General features: G+C 29.8%; 2 protein-coding genes across 5 annotated transcripts in view; one reads left to right on the plus strand and one right to left on the minus strand.

Moving 5' to 3' along the window:
• The first annotated feature begins 446 nt into the window (after nt 1–446).
• LOC102681229 (WD repeat-containing protein 92) lies at nt 447–2127 on the plus strand. Its single transcript, XM_006611327.2, has 4 exons — nt 447–808; nt 973–1473; nt 1575–1672; nt 1742–2127. The coding sequence occupies exons 1-4, from the start codon at nt 542–544 to the stop codon at nt 1947–1949; spliced, it is 1074 nt and encodes a 357-aa protein (XP_006611390.1). The 5' UTR covers nt 447–541; the 3' UTR covers nt 1950–2127.
• Nucleotides 2128–2993: 866 nt separating this feature from the next.
• Nucleotides 2994–24071, minus strand: part of LOC102671159 (DNA-directed RNA polymerases I, II, and III subunit RPABC3) — a 61187-nt gene continuing 40109 nt past the window's right edge. For 3 of the 4 annotated variants that reach the window (XM_006611332.2, XM_006611337.2, XM_006611334.2), the window contains one exon: nt 2994–3473. In XM_006611332.2, the coding sequence (XP_006611395.1) occupies nt 3356–3473 (118 nt within the window). In that variant the 3' untranslated portion in view covers nt 2994–3355. The remainder of the gene's footprint in view (nt 3474–24071) is intronic. The other variant, XM_006611333.2, reaches the window with a different exon arrangement.

Raw genomic sequence — 24071 nt, forward strand, 5'->3', positions numbered from 1 at the left:
ATAAATTTATTTACAATGAATTTTTATGTGTTATATTTTCGTAATTCATATACTTATGAATCTTATCGATTCAGAATAACATAATAGCGTCATAATCGAGAAATATAAAAAAAACTTATTTAAAAATACTCAAGAGATGGCATTAATTTTCAATTTTTATTCTGTCTTATTTTGGTTTTTATTTGTAATATTTTTGATATTTAAAAAATAATGCTGACAATTTTTATTCTTTTCTTACTATTTTTTCCTATATATATTTTTTATATATATTTTATCTATAATACTATAGAAATGACATTGATTTCATTGAATTTAAGTAAAACTTGTTTATAATATTTAATTGTTGCACCATCTTTTGAGAAAATATTAGAATTTTTCATATTACAATATCGACAATAAAATGAATTATTTAAACCGTGACTACGATGTCTCATAAGATGTAAAATCTATATTATATTTTATCTATGCTTTAAAAGAGCTAATCAATCTTCCGAATTTTAACTCTAAAAATCTATTTTATCATATAATTAATTTTGAAAGTATGGAGAAATTTGAAAAGCCACAGATAATTTGTCATATTGAAAAATCTGTAAATTATTCATTATTTGACGCAAAATGGATTCCGTGTAGTACGAAGTTTGTAGTTATGGGTTCGCGTCCTCGTGGTAGTGGTATTATACAAATTTATGAAGTTTCTAGTGGTGAATTGAATCTTATTAAAGATATTGAAAGATCACAACCAATAAAATGTGGAACTTTTAAAGCATCTAGTTTAAGAGACAGATATTTAGCAACTGGTGATTTCCAGGTATTCATTTATGATATCTTTCATAAAAAATGTAATATATAAGCAATATATATATATATATATATATATTCCATTATAATTCCATTCGAAAAAATGAAGTTACATAAATAAGATTAATAATTCATTATTCCTACATACAGAAAACTTAAAGTTACCTTTATTAGGGTAAATTGAATATCTACAATCTAGAAGATCCCTCAATACCAATTTATACTGTCTGTGCTCACAAAGAAATTATAAACAGTATTGATGGTGTAGCTGGACAGAGTATTGGATGTGGTGCACCAGAAATAGTAACTGGTTCCAGAGATGGAGGAGTTAAAGTCTGGGATCCTAGGTTGAAAGGTCGGCCAGTTGCTGTAATGGAACCTAAAGAAGGTGAAACTCGTAGAGATTGCTGGGCAGTTACATTCGGAAATTCCTATAATTCTGAAGAAAGAATAGTAGCTGCAGGATATGATAATGGAGATATAAAAATGTTTGATTTAAAAGCAATGGCACTTTTATGGGAAAGTAATCTCAAAAATGGAGTTTGCAGTATTGAATTTGATAGAAAAGATATTCCAATGAATAAGTTAGTAGCTACTACATTAGAATCAAAGTTTTACTTATTTGATTTAAAGACTCAACATCCTAAAAAAGGATTTTCTTATCTAACTGAAAAGGTAAGATTAAAGTATAATATTTATGTGATTTATGTAATTATATTGTATATTACATTATATATTATATGTATGTATATAAATAATTATATATATTGTTTTAGGCTCATAATTCAACGGTATGGTTGGTCAGACATTTACCACAAAATCGTGAAATATTTGTTACTTGTGGTGGAGGAGGAAATCTTTGCCTATGGAAATAGTAATTATAAATTTCATATTTATTTTTATCTTTAATTTTTATAGTTTTTTCATTGTTGAATTGTTTTAGTAACTATCCGGAAAAACGAAAAATAGTAGATAAAGATGGTATAGATCAAGGAGTTGTTGGCAATTTGACCCTTTTACAAAATATTACAGTTTCATCACAACCTGTTAGTTCTTTAGATTGGAGTCCAGACAAACAAGGATTAGCTGTTTGTACTGCATTTGATCAGTGTTTAAGGGTGATTATCACTACGAAACTTAATACTTTTTAAGAAGATAAATAGAATAAATTCATTTTAAAATTTAATAAAAAAAAGATATTATTTATTTATTTTCATTATATACATTTATATTATTACATGCTATTTATATTATTGAATGTAAATCTTTCATATTATGTTGAAACAAAAATTCCATTGTAAATAAATATTAATTTAATTTAATTTAAAATGAATTGTTTGCTGACTAAATTATCGACTGTTTGAAATATGTTACAAACTTTTATCACGATGGCGACACTTGTTTGTACCTATTGATTTTATCGCAGTCGGCTTAGTATATGTATATTGCGCAATTTTACAATTCGAACGGTCAGATAAAAGCGCATTATATGTTATTGGGCCAATCTATTTAGGATCAAACCCTTATTAAATGGCAGCCATCTTGTAATACAATGTGTTATGCAACATCAAACCGCCATATTGAAGATCGAGACCCACGCCAAGTGCACTTATGCCACATTGTTTGAACCAGCCTCTGCCAGTTCGCATTCAGCCGTACAAGGTCAGGAATCCCGCGAGTTTAATTACATAAATTAGCTCTTGGCTGTTCCCCCTTTTGCGACGACGTGTCACCATTATACATTTTTTTTGTCTCTCCCTCTTATATTCACTGAAGCTGCACGCGTTCTAATTGGATCACATATTTAGTCTTGGCTCCGTGTTCTCCAAAATGGCGTCTTTTTATACGAACAGCAATAAAACGAAATTAAATGAATTTTTCTTCATTATCGAATAATTTTTTAATTATTTCATAAATTTATTGGAAATTTTTTATTATTAAGCAAATTAATTTGAATTCTAATTTTTATTTTTATATTATTATTATGAAAGATTTCTATTATAAATTAATCCAAATATAATTATTTTTTGTGTTTTCTAAAAATTTAATAAATAATTAGCCATTATTTTAATTAATAAAATAATTAATAGCCATTATCTTAATTAAAAAATTTTTCAATTCCCATAATTTTTATTATATATATGAAAAATGGAAATAAATAGAAATTTCACAAATAAATGATTATTTTTTATATGAAAAAATATTTTTATTATATAGTATAATTAATTTTTATTAATTAAAAAAATAGTTTATTTATATATCTAAGAATCCCAATGGCAGTGATAATATTTAATAAAATATTCATGAACTAAAAAATGTAAAATGATTAACCAATTAGCAAACATTCTTCTTACATAAATATACTGTTCTAAATCAAATACACATACAATACATTTTTATGCACGCATATCAATCATTAATATTTTTTCGATCAGTTTAATTATCTTTATCTTATATTCATATATTAAAATAATTCCTCATGAAAAAAGAATATATTTAAAATACATATTTTCTAAGTTATAATTGTTGTAACATAATTATAACAAATGTAACATAGTTAGAACGCTAACTTTTTCATGAGTAAGTACATATGTTGGTCTATCTCGAAACCGTGTAGGTTGTTTGCATCACCCTGTAACCTCATCAGCAATCCTCCAAAGGATACGTAGGCAGATCTGCAACAGAGGAAAAAACAGTAAATGTAAGTCATCACTTAATATGAATCAAATTAACAATATGGACATATTTATTTAAAATATTAAATTTTCATCTGACTTTAATTTCCTAATCACCGGGGGAATATTGATATAATTTCGGGGGAAGGGGGGAATATATATATATTATTTTATGTAATAGATAATTCAAGATAAATTTGAAAAATCATTTAAAATAAAATAGTTAACTAACTTTCAATTTTATATACTAATTTAATAATTACAAAGTATTGATTTATCTGTGTTACTCGATGATCGATATTTAAAACCTTTTTAATTATGGTCGCGGACCCTACGATCGTCATAATTGCAGTGCCGATAGCGGTCGTATATACAATGTAGCCACACAACCAGCTAACAACACTGCCAACATGCCAATCGCAAAAAAAATTCTTCCAAGGAATCCATCCCTTTCGTCAAGCAATCCCTCCACATGCTGCTCCACGGTGAATTCGATGAATAGAAATACAGCTTCTTTCTGGTGCTAGATTTATAAACTAAATGATATATCTTTAAATATTTACTGATATATCTTTAAATATTTTAATGATTATAACGAAATAAATGATGTAGATAATAATGAGAAGTGATAAAAAAATACATCAATTGAATATAATTTTATAATGTAAAACAATGAAAGAAACGTAACGAATCCTAACCTTAACAATATTATTTAGTCATTATTTTATTCATCTTTATGGGTTTAAAATTTTTGAATATATATTTTAATTATTTTAAACAAAGATATTTTTTTATTGAAATAAAATCTTATGGCCATACAGCAAGATACATTTTTCATTAAGCATTTTCCAATAACAATAAGTTTTATTTTTATGCAGATTACTATTATAAATAATAATTACTATTACAATACTTTTGAATATTTTGAAAAATATATGAAAATGTAATTATTTAAAAACTCTTTTTTCAAAATTACTTGACATACAAGAAGTTAATTATACAAGAAAATATAAAAATATAATAGAAATAAAATGATTATTTACTAATACATAATAATAAATAGATTATTTATGTTTTATCTTAAAAAAGTGATATATATCCACAAATGATTCGTAAATATTTAAATAAGCGGAAACATATTTACACATGTTTAGGAAGTTGCGTTACTATCGATTGACCTTGCTCCCAAATTTCTGACCATCCACAGTAAGAGCTGATTATTTTTAACCAAAGTATTCTGAGTTTTGCCCCCACCTATTTGTTCTCTCTCTCTCTCTCTCTTCTCGTCACTACTCATTCAATTAAATCTATCTCTATATTAAATTTCTCAGATATTGGCTAACTTACATATTTTCAAAGTGACATTGACAATGGAATATTTTTTTCAATAATCATTGACAAATTATTATATTTTACAAGTATTCAATTTTATGAAGCAAGATATTAATTTATATCATTTATATTTTATAATATTACATTATTTCAAATTCTTTTTTTTAAAAATATGATATGATATACTAAATATATATAAAATGATATATTAAATATGATATACTAAATGGTAATTGTCAAATATATAATATATATAAATATTAATTGCAATAAAAAAAAATGTTACGTTTCTTTAAATGTTTTACATTTTTAATTTTTAAATATATTTTTAACACCGTGTAACAAACATTAAGAGTACTAGTACTAAGTTTAAATATGAATATATAAAAATAAACTATTTTTAAGAAAAATCGTGTAATTTACATAAATATAATAATTATATATATATATTTTGTATATATATGTGTTTATACTGCATTTTGAGACAGCATATGAAATATATTTCACGAATAAGATTCGTTTTTAATTTTGAAAGAAAAAAGAATATGAAAAAAAATTTCTATCAATTCTGGAATAATTAATAAAAATAACATTTTGGGAAACAATGTTTTTGAGAGGTGATGGAATGAAATGAAATGATGAAAAATATGCAGTACAGCATATGATTTTTATTGTCATTATAATTACAATGAGTGATAAAAAACGATGACAATTCATGACAACAATGGAAGTTAGACATTTTAATTTATATAACAACAATATTTAAATTTTTTACAAAATCTTTTACATATTCATATATATTATTCTTTAAATTAGATATTAACGGATAAAATTTGTCTAAGATTTAATTTAAAAAAGATTATAGATAAGAACATATATTGTGAAAATTTAGATCCAAATCGTCATGAATGTCAACTGGCTTCATCTATAATGATGAAACCTTAAGTAGAAAATCCTATATTCATGTTCAGACAAGTTTCTTCTAAAACTTTCCTATAGGTAATAATTTATATATAATGTGAACAATAAATTAAAAACTACGTAAATTACATAAATAAATTATAGTTACATAAATATAAAAAATATTATTTTTGAACGCGATTGATAATAAAAAATATTTTCAAGTGAAAATACTTTTATGTAATGTAACAATAAAAATGTGCCGGATAAAAGGGCTTGAATGAAACGGGATAAACATATCGTACATATAAATATTGTGTTTGTGAAAACGATGTTCGAGAGATGGATACAAGTAATAATGAAAAAAAATGAGAATAAAAAAAAACAAGTCGACTGCGAGAAACAACTATCATTGATATTCTCTTATTTATACATCGATTCTTTTATTTAACTGTTCCAAGAATACGAGTTTGTTTACATTACACACAATTATATAAAAAATGAAATACTAAGAAACTGTACAACAAAAAAATTTTGTTGATTTTTTGTGAGAAGTTGATGAAATTTTTTTTCCGAGTAAACATGCCAGAAATTTATTGCAACACAAGCGCCACGGCGGTCAAAACAGGTTTCCCATATCTCATGTATGTCTGTGTTTGCGTGTAATTCATGGTATTATGTCGCATGGACGTAATTATTATGGAATCTGTACTAACCATGAACTCTCAACAATACCCATTGTACTATTAATGCAAAAATATTTTTACCATTCAAATTCAGATTGATGGCATGTTTTTGATCTTTTCTATTTTTTTATTTTAAATTTCAATAAAATTTAAGTAAGATTGTCATAAGGTTTAAATTGCATGCTTAAAGATTTTTTTCTTTTTTTATTATAATAAAATTTTTTTCTGAAAAATTTCTATTTATATTTCTATATAGATATATAGATATATATTTATAATTATGAAATATATGCCTCATAGATAGAATTTCAAAAAATATATAACAATATAATTTCCTTATATTCTGAAATTATTAGATTCATGAAATATAAAATTTCAAACCAAATTATAAATATTCTTTTTGATAGAATAGTCTTGAAATGGAAAACTATATACAAGTTTACCTGATCTTGTATAAAATAATGTAGTCATTTTTATTCATTTAACCTCACTTGTAATTCTGTCTATAAGAGTCTATAAGATCTTTTATGTATGTGATTTTCCAACACTATTAAAGAAAGTACCTAAATTATGCATATATTATATATGTATATTTCGTGGTTTCTTTAACAAATGTTCTATATTCTAGTTTTAAGTTATAAATTTCACAATCTCATTCTACATTCCAATTTTAACCAGTTGCTACACGCATAGAGACATACAAACACGCTCGCATTCGATGCGTGCACTCTGGCACACGATGTGCGTCGTTAAATCAGGGAATTTCAATTCTGGATTATTACTCGATTGATTTCTATTATTAGAAATATATAACATATCTTCTTTTCTATTTCAATGTATTCTAATTTCTTTTACATTTGAAATACAATTTATAATAATCCAAGTTTTCAATACATTTTTATTTTAGCTTAAAAAAAAATGTTTGATTATACAAATAAGTGTATTACAATATATCACCTTGTAGACTGATATATGAATATTTTTTCAATATTAAAATATACTATTTGCTCTAAACAAATCTTATCGTTCAAAAAGATCAACATTATCAGTTAACAAGATGTTATATCAAATTAAAATATTGACACTTTAATGATAGGCGAGAGATAAAAGATTAACAATATCAGTAAAAGTACTATAATATTTTTTAATGATTCATTATGATGTACAAATAACATTTTTCCAAATGTGATTGTAAAAGGTACTTGATCATTAATTTTTTTTTTATTATCTAAAGTTTTTGTAAATTCATTCAACAGATAAATTGTATTGTAAAATCGAACTTCAATGTGTAATGTAAAACGTTATGCGATACCGGAACAGAACACGATATACTTTGCAAGTAACCTAATCCCATCGTCTTTCTTCACATATCCAATTGTTTCCTGATCTCGTCTTCGCGAGAATGTGACGTAACGTAATATTGTATCTCAGCAATGTTTTCAATGACACTGCATCGGCGACAAGTGGACTTTTAGCTGGGATGATACAGAAACGAGGATAGAGATGCGAATTTACAAATACACGCAATCTTCACCCTCGTTGTTCATCGCGATACACAATGAAGTTGTCCTACAAAACATTCCCCCCTCCTTTCATTTATTGTAAGAATCATCGGTCACGTTACATATCCGAATTTCAAAGTTTGATATATTTCGTACAATTTCTATTTTTTTCATACGATAAACATTAAACAATTCGAGAAATTATGATTTAAAAATACAAAAGAATCTTTTTAAGAAATTACATTTTAATAATGATATTTAATCCTTCGAGCCATAAACAATTCAATATTAAGATCAGAAATTCAGCAAGAAAAAGAATACGATATTATAATTTCTCTTCGAGAAGTATTAATATAAAATATAGAAGGATTAAATATAAAATTATCATTTGCAATTCCCTTTTTAAAAAAAGCAATCCGGTGAAAAGGAATGTTGATTATTTTACGTATATATGTATATATGTACATGTAACCGAAATTATTCTTTTCTTTTTTTTAAATTATATATCGCACCGCCGAAAAGCAGCAGCTCGGTGACCGTTACTCTGGTGGCGGTGACAGGAGAGATGTCGTACCAGATAGTGCATTTACAGTATTCAGGGCCCGTGTAAACGCGCATCTGGCACGAGCCCCAACTGCCCTGTAATCTCATATTGGCTCGCTTCCGTTAGCTCTCTCGATCGTGCTCTCTCGTTTGTCTTTATTTTTTTCCCTTTCTATTTTTCGCTCATGTTGTCACCTCCTTCGTTGTTCTTTTTTTTCTACTTTTATTTTTCATGATCTGCTTTATTTAACTTCTTTACACGCTGAAACATTTATTCTTTTAAAAGGAAGAATTTCCTTGAAAACTATCATGGAAACCGTCGTTTTGTTTATCCGATTTATTTGATTACGTTTCGAATATTTCACTTTATTAGATTTAAAATTTATTTTTTTATTTATACACGAGGATATTTTTTTAAATCTTATTTTTTATTCGCGCCTACAATTCGATTATGTTAGTAATAGGTCACAAGACATCGCGCCACTTCCTTCTCGTTAATTTAACACTCAATGGAAGTACTTTTCTGCTTCGTGGAAAATGTGATCGGCCTGACATTGGAGAGAAAGAGAGAAACGCGCCAAGCCCGTAGGCAAATTGCTTTCCGACTAGCGACTGGACTATTCACTCTCATTGGTTTTATTCCCGTCATTTTAAAGGACAATAGGAAAGGATGAAACAAAAGAACGCTCATTTTCGTGTTACCAGTTTCAATGGCTCTAACACACCAATAGTTTGGATTAATTAATTCTCATCATACAAACTAAACTTTCGGTTCATTTTCTTTTTCTTTTCTTTTTTTTTTTTTTTTTACGGGAAAAAAAAGAATGATATTTTTCGACATTATTACAGATCTTTTTATATTAATATATTACATTCCATTTTTTCTTTTAATAAAAAGATTTAAATATAATTTTTTAAATAAAAATTTTAAACAAAATATTAGTAATTATAACGCGAAATAATTTTTAATTTAATATTGATAGTTCAATAAAAAATGTTATACGAAGAACTGCCTATCTAATGTCAGCTGATACTACTTTCCACCGTTAAAGAGTCAAATGAAGAGAAGAGACGTCGCTAATAATAGACTGTCCCCGGTGCCGCGACGTCCTGGCGTCGGGACGCACTCATTACGGTTAATATAACATTTTTAAACTAATAATTAAAATTAATGTTTTCTTTTTCTTTTAAAATTAACAAATTTTTAATTACTCACACAAATATCTGAAGTATAAGTATCAAATATAAATTATATTCGTTTATTGTAATTCTTAAATTGAACAACTTAAATGAAATGAAAACTGATTTGTTAAAAAAAACTCTTTGTTTTATACATATGGATTACGTCACATGACGTCACACAAAAGTGAAATGTTATTCACATGGAAGAATTATATTCGTATTTTTTAAAATTTTTTTAAATTATCCGAGGATTTCAATTAAATTTCATATCTTTTAACGATTAATATTTAAAATTTATTTAATTAATTATTTATAAATTTATTTACTAATAGTATTATTTATAAGAGATTTAATTTAAAATGTTTACGTCACATATTTATTCACGAATTAAAATCTTAAATATCGTAAATCTTAAATATCGTTTACGAAGAAAAATATGTGTAATATAGTCGATTACACAAGACTCGTAAAAGTTCTTGAACGACACCGATGCTACCGAGAGACTAGTTACGTGATGATGCATTTAAGAGTGCAATAATGGCTCAAGAAGCGGACACGTTATTGCACAATCATGTTCGCGGCTTAGACCTTCGGTAATATTGACCGAACACTAATGAAACCTTGCATACCATTTCTATTACGAATTCTTTTTTGTTATTATAATATAAATAGATCATCTCTTTAACATTATGAAATATGAGAAAAAATCATAACTGCCATATTAAAATTATTTTTGAGATTTTATTAATCCAATTATAAAATTATGAATGAAATTTTGTCAGAAATATTTCTCAATAATATTCTCGTAAAATTGATAAAAATAATGAATCACAAATTTAAAAAGATTATTAGCTATTAACTTTTGGTATATGTATATCTTTAATTTACCGACAGAGTAATATAATAATGATTCATGGCGTGTATTTAATTAATCTGTCATATGTTACACAACATAACGAATTGTATTTAAAAATGATCGATTTGTTGAAAAACATTAAAGATTCCATATTACTTCAATGTACCATCACGCAACATTATCGACGAAACAATTGTAATTCACATGCGTTACGCAATCATGCCGAACACGGCTGAAAATATTCACTGCTTACTTAAGGATTACATTTTGATGAATAAATTATCGAATCAATTACAGTTTACAATTCACTTTGGATTATATAATCAAAAGATCGACCATGAACGATTAAAGATAAACTTGAGGCGCGTGAATCGAACCGAAAAACAAGCGTAGTTGTGTTTGTGACACACTGCCTCATCGAGCACTACCGCCAATGGGCAACTGCAAACTCATGTTCCATGTTGCATAGAATACAATCAAGATTTTAATGTTACACAATTATGACCTTGAAGAATCTAATGTGTTCAAGAATCCGACGAAATCGATTCGGAATTTGAGCTTTTCCTTGCTGACCAAGCTTTGTATATTTATACGAAAAATTATTACGCGAATGTATTTCGAACGTTACTATTAACTGTGCACAGTCCGATACATAAGACGACAGCGACACCTCGACTACAAGCGGGAACGACATTCACGTTCGAGATATCCAATCGACTGAAAGATGAGATTTTATGATCGTTTTCAATATTGAGTAATCCTCATAAATATATTTGTTTGGTCAATCATATGAATAATCATCAGAAAGAAATATTTTCCATAGATACTTGAAAAATCCCGATCAAAAAATCTATTCTAAACGAAGATAATCTTTAAAAAAAAAAGAATATTTATGTAAATCAAATTGATGCCAAGTATACTTTTTTCAAAACGATATCTCTCGTATCTTTTTGAAGCGACCAATCCAATAAATATTTATCTAATTTATTCTTGTTAGAGCGAGAACACGTGTGTATGTGATGATTACCATTATAACCTTATTTAAAAAAAAAGAAAAAAATTGAAACAAAACACACGAAAACCAATTTTTAATAAACATATATGAAGGAATGTACAATAAGAAAACTAAATAATCGGGCACGCAAATTTTGTGTCATGATGAGAAACACGATACGATTTAACACAGAGAAAGAATGCACGCGACACGCGCGACGACTAGTTGACGACTAGAGTAGTAGTCATGGTACTGTAGCAAGCAGCCACAGTGAACTACGACGTGTGACCGTAGAGCAGCAGCAGCAAGCAGAAACGGCGCTGCATTCTCACCTCTATCTCGACTCTGTTATACAATCCGCACGCATATATCGATTCCTTCTAAATCAGAATTTCCTCAAAACGATATAACGATCAAAGAACGATGTTTTTAATGTGTAGAGAATATTAAAACTATTGTGTAGTGATTGAACTTAAGGAGGAAAGATTCCATTAATTTATGGAAATAGAAGTTAAAGGAAAAAAAGGAAATTGAAAATCAAACGAACCTACTTTGGTAACTAAACCGTTATTTATAGCGAAGATGAAGATAAGTTAATAATATATAACTAAAATGCTATTAATAGAATTCTTCTTGTTATATTATATATTAAAATGTTAATCATTCGAATACTGTTAAAGAATTCAATTTTTAAAAATCATTGATGAAAATTTAACTTAGAAACTGTATTTATTTTTTTTGAAACAATATACGTTTATATTATATTACATTACAGCATGTTTATTATTTCATGATGATAAAAAGAAGTTGAGCAAATATAAAATAGATATTAAGATTGCATTTGTAATTTTTGCTTACACAATTAAAAATTTGATCCAAATCAATCTTCTTTATAATGTATATTGGCAATGTTCGAAGATAAAAGATAAATGAAAGAAAACATACTAAAAGCAATTGCTGCTATCATGCGTGCTACCATTAATTGAGATGTCAAAGAACAAAGATTAATTGCTTCATAATTATTTATTTTTTTAAATGAAACAAGATTTTTTGACTCGAAAGTTTCAACAAAGAAATCAAAGAAAATTATTCTAATAAGAAAAAAGTAAATTTTAGAAGAATTGAAGAATTAATTCTTTAGAATATTGATATATTTTTCTCTCTTTGAAAAATAAATTGAAAATATTGATCTTATAAATTATGCGAATTAAAATTTAATAGATAAACGAAGAAAATTGGAAAAATAAAATTAAAACTAAACAAGAAAATGGAAAACGATAAGAAAGTGGAGCAAATGTTCGTGAGAAAAATCCAGAAACGATCAACGTAGTTTTCAGACGAGGTAAAAGCTACATAGAGCTGTGGTGGTTGTAATTGGACCACTTTGTCGTTAAACGAGCTTAACGATCGATTCTGCCTTCCACTCTAATAGCATAATACGGAGAGGCGACGGAATGGATCTTCTGACCGGTGACGTTGTTTTAATATGAACGTCACTGGCTGACGAATATCTTGTGAATCATTCACTGGTAGGGAGTGTATATATGCACATATACAGATTGTTCATATTCACATTCCAATTGTGGAACGAATTATAAAAGACTCTTATCAATTAACACATGATACTATATAAAAATCTATCTATTTCATCCGATACATGAATTATTTCCTAAAGTGATCAATCTAAAGAATATATATTAATCTTTTATTTGAAAAAATAACTTCTGCTCTCCATAACGATCCAGATTTTAGAAAAAATGTTAAAAATTACACACACAAAATAAACACATGAGAGTCAAACGACTGTATGCACCAATTAACAAACCCTTATAGAGAATTATAATCAACCACTGTGGGCTTTACGACCAGTATAAAATTCAACAAAGTCGAATCGATTTCTCCTATCAAAGAGATTACTTTTGTATCGGACCACTGTGCATTGAACTGAAAGTGATTTGAACCGGTCGCGTTCGCGGGCGAGATCAGAAAAAAAAGTCCGCAGTCTGGGACATCGTGAGAAGAACTAGTCGCGACTAGGCAGACGGTACGACATTGTGCTTGTAAAGGCGCCTTGTCGAGCGACGACGGCAAATGTGTTACACAATACTGGCCAAAAAAGCTGTGCCAAGTTGCGTGGCGTTGGGCCACGGTGTAAATGTGTGTCCACCTAACCTCGAAACCAGAGGAGGAACAGAGAAAAGTGGTACACTCGATGCACGACCATTTTATGTATATACATATATGTATGCACACGCTCGTAACTACGGCGTGTGTCGAGGTTATGTGTCAGGTGTTAGGGTTGCGAAAAAGCTCAGGGTTATTTGTACCATTCGGGTCGTCTAGGGGCGTTATCTTTTTCATCCCACGACGCTTTGAAAAGTGATCTAGTCAGAAAAATCGAATCGAAACAAGAGGTTAGGTCGAATTATCGAACGTGTTACCATAAATGTGCCGATCCATCGAATCGTTTAATCGTTAACGATAAATATCACAGGTGAAATTAAAACGTGTTACGTATGGAACAATAAAGAGGAAATATCTTTGTGTTGTATATACTTGGATGTACAGTATGTTAGAATAAAAATAGAGCATGATTGTTTGCAAGTCGAACGGTCGAAGCAACGAAGGTCATCGATATTTTTTCAAGCATAACCACGCGCGCTTAGGTGTTTTTTAGAGATAATTTTGACCACGCATGATACGCTTTGTTGTGAAACTGGGCTATTATATAATGTTTTGTAACGAAGTTCTCGATAATAACATAGATATAAGCGCGGTATTCGAATCTTGCACGCGATTACAACGCGAATGTTTAATTTGGTAATGAATATTTATAACAGATTATACTGTATGTAGCGAACGAAAGTAATACTTATTAATCCCGAAAAAAAATTAATATTATTTTAAATATAAATTTTTATGAATATTATATATTTTTTTTAAACTGTTCTGTCAACTCGTAAATTAATCTTTTTCGATATTTTTTAATCAACTAATTCGACCACAACTTGTCATTAAATATTTATTTTATAATATATGATCGTTAAAATTTCCGATATAGTATATCTATTTGAAAATGTCAGTTAATGGTTGAATCGATATTAGAAATTCGAGTCTATTATATAGGAAAAAATCATATAATCTTTGTTCAAAAATATTATTTTGAATTTGATAAAAATAAATTTAATTAAATAAAATTTGATTTAGATAAAAAAACTTGATTTAGATAAAATTTCAAATTTCAATGAAGATTATGTCTAAATCTTTCATCGATAGTTTGACTTTATATATAACTTGCTTAAAAACACTTCAACGTCATGCGTAGATGTAGACCGGAAAGAAATATTTTGATTTTTAATTATTTGCTTATGCAAATCGAATTCAATGACTGATTACAATTAAATTTTATACGATTAAAATGTCATTTCACCTTTCTATCAATATCTTCTAGTATATAATATTCAATCAAAATTTGAAATTGTTTTGAAGAATCCTGTATAACCCAATAACCCAATAATTAATTTCATTGGTATCTTTAATAAAGAAAAAAATTCATTCATTGAAAAATACATAACAAATTTATATAAAAATTATTATCAAACTTTATCCATAAACAAAAATTATTTCACATCAATTAATTATCAATGACTCAACAAAATTAATTATGATTATCTTTAATGAAAAAATAAAATAATTCAACAGAAATTATAAAAGAAGAACGAAGGAATAAATATATATTTCTTGCCATTTTTTTTCATTTCAAGATAATCAATCTTTCCTTCCCACGAACCGAGCACAAACCGAGAAACGACATTTTGCCCGGATTAAACTCACCTATATAACCAGTGACGTTTCTTGGAATTTTGCGTTCAGAAAGAAATTGTTAGAAAATTCTTATTACTATACTATAAATCTTATGATTCCGTAAAATAGATTTTAACGATTACAACTTGCAATCAATATAAAATTGATACGTGTGATCGAAGCACAAAATTCTATTTAAAACAAGAAATCGAATAATTTAAAACCACGCCTCTCATTTTTACTGCTTGTCTTGAGACGAGAACGAAGAAAATATATTCGAATCCGCGTTCCACTTCCTTTTTCACGCGTCGAAGGAACAAGCCCGTGATTCGTCTCGTTGGGACAGATATCCGGGGGTACGCGGATGGATATAGGTCACCGCATCGGGAACACGATCGATTCCCAAGGTGGATGGTGGCTATCGAATACGCGTCGAACAAACGGGCGCCGCTTTTAGTAGTTTCCGCGCGCGTGAGCGACCTTCACGCGAAATATAATTAGCGCTAATTATTGAATGCGCGCGGCTCGCCACCGTCCCTGAATTTTCATCGATCCTGAGAGAAGTGGAAGAGAAATAGAGAGAGAAAAAGAGAGAGAAAGGAAAGAGGAGAGAGTAAAGCCACCGTACGCGCCACCTGCTATTCTCGCGCACGTGTGCTTTTACTTTTAATATCGACGTGAATCGTGTACAGGACACGTTTCATTTCAGGACGATTTAAGAAAGGAATAGTTGACGATATAATCTTATTTAATTAATTTTCAGTTCGATGAAATGATATATATGGTTATAGAAAAAGAATGAAAAATTTATATTTCGCTTTATAGGTTAGATTAACTGCAGATAGATAAAGAAATGCGTAGTTTCAATTATTTATGAAATAAATTTTAATACTTAAATCAAAGTCAATTAGAATTGGAAAATATATGTTTTTGTCTATGATGTATAATATTCTAAAGGGATTACAAGACTGTATTTTTAATTTGCAATCTATTTAATTAACAATAAATTGAGGTTATTCAAAACTATATTGTTGTTTTTATTAAATTTGTAAAAATAAATAAATAAATAAATAATACGAGAGTTTTATTGAGTTAGGAAAAGGGAAGTGGCCTTGAGTAGTCAATTGATTTTGAACGAAAAATGTAGGTCAAGATAAGAGACGGGTATTGCTTCCAATATAAATTTCGAATTTTTATCATTAGAATTTTCAAAAATGAAAAAAAAAAATGATCGAAAACATCGTTCATAAAATTTTCAAATATATTAAATCGGCGATAAAATGAATCAAAATTATTATTCTGTAATCTTATATTCATTGTTTCCCAAGTGTGTTCCACTGATAATGGAACAGTCTATGTAGCTCACTCTTTTGATCAAAAGCATTATCGATCGCTAATTACCAATTATGAATGGAGTTCTCATGCTAGAAGTAATGACGATAATGCAAGTTCGTAATTAGTTTTTAAAAATTTTTACGATTCCGTAAAGCATGAAAAAATTTATTAGCTGCAACTTTTAACGTAAAAAATTAATAATTTATTAACACAAATTTTTAATTAAAATCAAATAATCAAATAAATAATAATTCAAGATAATTAGAGAAAATATATATATTGCATTAATTATAAAAAACAATTATTTCATTTAATTAACTAAATTATTACATAATTATTATATTTATAAGAGAATATTGTAATAAATAGTAATAAATAATAAAAAAAATATTGATTCTTTATGCTTTCAAAAAGATATTCTCACGCAATTATTTAAAGTATGTATGTACATTTAATTACTCAAGTAATCGATTAAATGTATGGATAATTAACTAAAAGAATTTAATGAATAAAAGAATGCAGCAGCAATTATTTCAACCACAGAATCATATAAATTACAATAATTGTATCTTTAACTTGGCATATATATCATACGTGTTAGACGTGACGTCAGCTGGATTCAGTTGGTTGTTCGTCGATATTCACCTGCGTAATCGATGCTGCGTTCGACAATAAAATAAATAAAAGCAATAAATTAAATAAAAAAAAATAAAAAAAAAAACAAAAGAAAACAAAAAAAATAAGGCTGCCATTTCAAATCATCTCAAATCAAATATATAATCTTTCACTTCAAAAATAATCTAATCCAAGTTACATTTCTCAATATTTATTGCTTATTACTCAACATCATGAAAAATCAAATGATCCAAAATAAAATTAAGAAACAGAGAAATAATGCGATCTTAGATCTGTAAAGATGAAAGAAGGAGCAAAGAGGATGCAACAAGAACAAAATATCGTTTGCCAAATACGAAAGAAGAAGTAGAATCAAATATACAAGAAAGGAGGAGGGGGAGAATGAGATAAAGTAGAAACAGCAGCCTCTCTTGCCAGGTGGACGGAACCTGGGACCGACTTAATCTTAGAACATGTCTTCACTGCCAATAAACCAACAACGTTCTCACCACCACTTTACCCACTGTGCTTTACACTTTCGTCATCGTTGCTGCAAACGGCGCAGCGCGATTCGATAGAACACACAACAGAGACATACAAGTTACGACGATCGCGACAGCAGCACACGCAACACACCACGACAAGAAGCGGACTAAAGAGAGGTGTCACACGCAACGTACGCGAAAACTGACACGCTATCGCGACACGATCTCACTCTCTCGCGACATCACGATGATGTGACAACGACAATGATGAACACACTACCGCTGGGAATACATTAATAACGTTTACAATGCGCTACACAAGATTACCAGTATCAGCCAGAGGAAATATAAATCAAAAGATATAAAAGAATATATAAATCGAATTGAAAATGACACTATGTACAGATAGAAGAAATAAATATAGTAAAGAAAAAGTTGTAATCGAAAAAATGACAAAGCTTATAAAAGACAATCGATGATCCTTCTCTGGCTGACTGGCTACTATGTAAACGCGCTTTCAAGTATCTCGCGCGCGCGGTCGGTTCTTCTCGTTGTCTCATAAAACAACAACGTATCGCGCGAGGAAAGCGCACCTGCGCGCTCCTGCGTCGTTTTCTCGGTCGTGGCCCGTTTGTCCCTGTCGTGCCACCACTCCTCTTGTCCCTCCTAGCTTACTAACCCTCTCTTTTTCTCTGTCTTTACTTCTCTCTTGGAGTATCCAAACCTCTCTCTCTCTCTCTCTATATATATATATATATATATATCTTTGCTGTCTCTCTCCTTTTCCTGCTCTAACACACACCTCTACACTCCACACTTGCCTCTGGCAGTCGACTGGAGAGGGGGTCACTAGGAGGCACCTTCTCTACCTCTTCTTTCTCCCTACCTTCCCCTTCCCTCCGCCCCGGCGCGGCGCGTCTCTTTCCCCGACAACATCCACGGACGACCCTGTAACACCACCCACCTACCCAATACCCAGCATGCATCGTCGAGAGTCGATTACCGTCGAGAGAGAACCGGGGACGGACTCTTCCACTCTCTCGATACAATCGCGCAGAGACACCAATATGGCCGCCACAGCCGACTAAATTCAATGCGGCGTGCGCGCTTGTTGGGAGATTATATAAGTCGCAGATGATTAGGTGTTTTCATCTATGCCGTCTACGGCATAGCGAATGGCTCAAGTACGTTTCTTTAAGGAACTGGTTTTATGTATAAAGCAATTAAAATTAAAAATACCGTGAGATTTGGAAATGGAATTTAGTGAACTTAAAAAAACCTATTACCTACCTACCAGTTACCTATGTAAAAAAATTTTTTAGAGTTTTATTCGAATATATACAATTATGATATTTGAAAATTATTTTTTCAAATATTTTATTGTTCTTTTTTTATTAAAATATATTTTCTTAATATCATCAAGTTATCCATTTTTTTAAAAATTTCTATCAGGAAGTCAATATTTAATGTTTATAATCACAAAGATATTATTCTTACTAATATTAATATCCTTGCTCGTATCAATTTTTTCGTGTTTGATGAACTTTAATTCAATCTAAAAAGGCCATTGAATTCCAAAAAATTGAAGATGTAAACTACGAATTTTTAGTTCGCCTACGTAAATCTATCCGGAACAAAGATTCAAGTGAGCTTGTATGCTGCAAATCCAAAATTAGACACTGCCAATCACCGAACACAATCTATATTATCGAGGCAATCGATTACCTTCGACGCGTGTTGTTGAAGCCAGCCATACAGCGATATTAATAGCTAGATTAGGAAGGACCAACGCAAAGTGATTGTCCACGAGAGAGGTTGGATGCCAGAGAGGTTAATACGATTCAATGATGTTCGAGAAGTCTCGTATTGTTACTGATTACATAAAACAACTTGACTACACGAAGGAACATGAAAATTTGTGACTATTCCGTTTCTCGTGCTATCAAAATTTCAAATCTGTCGTGAAAGCAGGCATTGTTTTACAAGTAATAAAGTTGATTTGAATGTTGGCACACTGACAAATTTGATGTACGCAGTTGGCTTTCGTTAACAAGAATTGCTCGGGTTCAAAATTAACGACGTTAAACGGAAGAAATAAGTTGTATTGAATCATTTCATATATTATATCTAATAATAGATTTGAAACAATTTATAATAAATTAATAGCTTAAAAATGCTAATAACGAAAAATAAAATTACGAAACAGAAAAGAAATATCTTCAAAACAATTTGTCATAGCACTTGTAGGCATTAGCTCACGCATGCGCAGTTAATAATTTGAATTAGTCGAATTCCAATTGAATTATAATTCGAGATCCGATTATGATCGACTATGCAATGATTTAATTGTCAATTAATAGAGAATATATTATACAATGGTAGGAATGCTGAGTAGACAAGCTCGTAAACAATAATAAAATTATCCCCAGGGCCTCGGGAAAGAGGTAGGAAATCAGAGAGAGAGAGAGAGAGAGAGGAAAAGAAGGAATCTAAAAAAACCACAGAGCTCCGAGAGACCGCAGTGCGTTTCGAAGGCCGCGTCGCCCTGTCTGACCACGAATCGAACTTTTCTACTTAGAAACCGAGCAAGCCGGAGATGCACGAAGGGGTACGAGGCAAGTCGATGCAACACGTGGCCCCGGGAATACGGGAGCGAACATCGTCGCACAGTACAGACTCGATTATTCTAGCTACGAAAGTCCGGAACTGTTACATGCTCCATGTCTCAATGTCATGGCTTCTGTACGCGCGAAGGGATAAACGCATGGAGGGATTGAGAGTAAAAACAAGATACGAAAGGAAAGAAGAATGTATATAAGAGAAGAAAACATGAAAAAGAAAAATGAACGAAATAAGAAAAAAAATAACGAAACAACAAAACGAAATATACACTGATTATTCGTTTACACAGATAAAATTTGTTAGTGAATAAAAAAGCAAACCAATTAAACCAATCAGATTATATCGTCGGGTGATATCCAATAAACAGAAGCAATTTTATAAGACTTGAAATTTTGCGATTAAATGATCCATTAATGATTCCTATTCTGCATATGCATGAACATGTTATCTAATAAGTGACGAAATAATTTAATAAATCATTTTCTTCTTGTATATTTTAATTTATTTGAATAATAAATTTATTTCGAAGTATCGCAATTATGTAATATAATTTTTTAATGATATGATTTATGTAGTATATAATATATTTTAATTATTTTATTACTTCTATATAATCATTATACAAATATTTTTTTAAATTATCGACTTTTTCAGATTTTAATCCAATTGTTTCTGAATCGTATTCGCGTAACATTCCGACACACTATAGTAGAGAGAATATGCACGAAAGTAACTTAGTATACTCTCGAGTAGGACAGACAGGTCGAGTAATTGGATCGAGCGACCGAGCTGCGATTGGCAGCCGACTAACAGGCCTGTTTCAACCCCCATCCAGGAAGTGGCAAGGGTTTGAGAGAAATCCTATAATGCTTTGCTTAACTTGACCTTAATTTCAGGGGATACAATCTGATTGTCATTTATGAGTTCTCGGAAATTGTCGGATACGTATATTGCTTTACGGTGAAAAATAGATGAACCGAGCGCCATTTTCTTTCCATCAGAAACCTTTTATCGTTACTGAAACTCTTTGAAAGATAATATAGAAAATACGAAACATTATAAAACGTATTTTAAAATGCAATTTTATCCAATTAAGTGGAAAGTTAATGTTAAATTTAACAAAAAAAAAATTACGTTTTTACTCTTTTTTAAATTAAAAGAATACATAACTGAAAGAGTGTATTAAAAACACATATATACGTATTTGAATTCAACATAAAGGATAGAAATCAAAAACTGCATATACTCTCCAATTGTCTTACTTTTTTTTGTCATCAGAATAAACAATAAATAAAATTATCAACAATAAAACAGTACGTAAAATAATTGCATAAAAGTTTTTGTAAAAATTTTATCTTTTAGAATTTATTTTATACTATTTGTATTCTCTATTTGTTCTTTCAAAAATTATTAAATAAATAATTTAGTTTGCAACGTACAATTTTCTTAAAACTATATTTTAACTCTTTGCTTTTTGATTTTTATCACAATCGTGGCAATAATAATACAAAATGACATTGTGTTCTCTTTTCTTCTCTTTTTTATAATAATGTTTCTATCTTTTCCTTTTGTAATTCTATCTGTAAACTGAAAAAGAAGAACACAGGGATAAAATGGCACCTTTCAGTCAATAGAACGACGAAAGAGTTTGATTTCTCAAATATTTCCGCTTTCAAAGTTTCGACTTTCAAACTCTCTTCCCTCGTCGAAACATTTTCTTCCCCATTCAAGCATATTTAACGACCAAGGAAAAGTTTTTTTTTCTCTCCCCTTTATCTCGACATTATTCGAAGAAAAATAAATTGGATCTCGGACAAATGAATTTAAATATTCTCTCCGTTATACATTGCTGGCATTCGATGAGATGATGATAAAGCATATTTGCAAAATAAAATTAGATTTTCATATTTATTAATGAAAGAAGAAGAATATTTGAGAGTATTATGTAAATATTTGAGATATGTCAGAATTGGGGAATCTTTAAGAAAACATTTTAGAAATTTATTAAAATTTCCCTTTTGAAGTTATTCTGAAGAAAACACCGGATGGTTGTTGAGAAAGACACCTCTTTTTATCGATTAATTGATAATCAGCTTTCGTTTCTTGCGCTCAGGAGAGACGTCTTTATAACTGGCCAGGCTTAACCTTCGAGCATATTAAGGGCACCATAGTTTGCTCGATAATAGGGCCAAGGATACACCGTCCATCTATGCCTCTGGTTCGCTTGAATAATTGATAAAATATCGACGAAATTGCTCTTGGCTTATCAAGAGGCACTCTCTATTCGGGTTGACTGTTAATTTTCTATTACCCTTCTTCAATATGATTCAACTTGGCAAATATGTAACACGTATATCAAACATCCCGTTTTCGACGCGGGAGATTATATTAAAACATTGCTCGAATTCTAAATCATCGTCTCTTATATAATAATCATAAGATTAATCAATATTAATTTCGAAATTCTTATTCCATCGTACAATTTGAAGCGAATAACAAAACTTCTTCTTCTAAATGAAGTCCTTTGAGCCTAAATTATTTCATCAACTAATAAACTTTTATTGCAGTGTATTTTTGTACTTTTACGTTTCTTATGTCACACTTTCGAAGCAACAATGTGTTGCTTCATCCCTTCGATTTCTAAACCACGTGACCTATTTCTCTACGGCCGAGAGTATAAACTATTACGTGCACGGTTTTCGAGAAAGCCTGCGGGCTACACGAGTGAGATAGACAAGCGCAACAAGGTCTCTTCCTTATCCGAGAGAGAGAGAGAGAGAGAGAGAGATAGAAACAGGGAATTCATGCACGAACGACCATCAGGGGTTGACCTAATTTCACTTCGTAGGTTGGGCCTCTGACTGTCTGACCTTTTCCCAGGAGTGTTCCTGGCAAGGGTACGCGCGTGCGAGTCGCGTACCAGCCAGAGATCGTTGGGAGGACAGAGAGCAACGTCGAACACGTGTACGGCCTCTGCGTGCGCGAGAGAGATAGCAATATGGGGGAGGGAAGGGAAAGAGATTATGCGAGAATACGTGTGGATTGGAAACTAAGGAAAATCGATGATATCAGAGAAGAAAAACGAGTGGACAAATTTATGGATATGGATGTTTTTTGCAAGATTTTTAGAAGGCTACGAATTAATTATCATACACGAGTATGATGAAGTAACATGGAAGTCTATCCCATTTGGAATGGAATCAATTATTTTTTCCGCTACATCAGATTTGTTCGTGTAATAAAAACTATGAAATTATATGAACACCGTCCGAAGAAACGGATTATTAATAGACCTTTTATGTTGATTTTATATCGAAGGATAAGTAGACTTGTTCGATCGGATCTTGATTCAGGGTCAGATTCAACAAGTAGTTGAATTTTACCAGCCAGATTATTCGCAAGTCATACTATTGTTGTTCGATAAAACGAAGAAAAAGATGAAATATAAAAAAGCTTGTATAAAATTATTTAAATTTCGACCTATATTTTTCAATATGACAAGTGTCGATTTGATTTTTATCAAATTTAAATTTCAAAACCATATTTCCTCTTGTATAATCTTTCATCACAATATTCATAACTAGTCCAACAAATGTGAATAAAAAACTAATAACAAAAGAAAAAAAAACCAATATTGTCCAGAATTCGACCGATGAAACAGCGGAAATATGTTGAAATTGAATTGAAAAAAAAAAAAAAAAAAAAAAAAAAAAAAAAAAAAAAAAAAAAAAAAAAAAAAAAA

The sequence above is a fragment of the Apis dorsata genome, unplaced genomic scaffold (genome assembly GCF_000469605.1).
Source record: "Apis dorsata unplaced genomic scaffold, Apis dorsata 1.3 scaffold_87, whole genome shotgun sequence".
In the NCBI taxonomy this organism is placed as follows: Eukaryota; Metazoa; Arthropoda; class Insecta; order Hymenoptera; family Apidae; genus Apis; species Apis dorsata.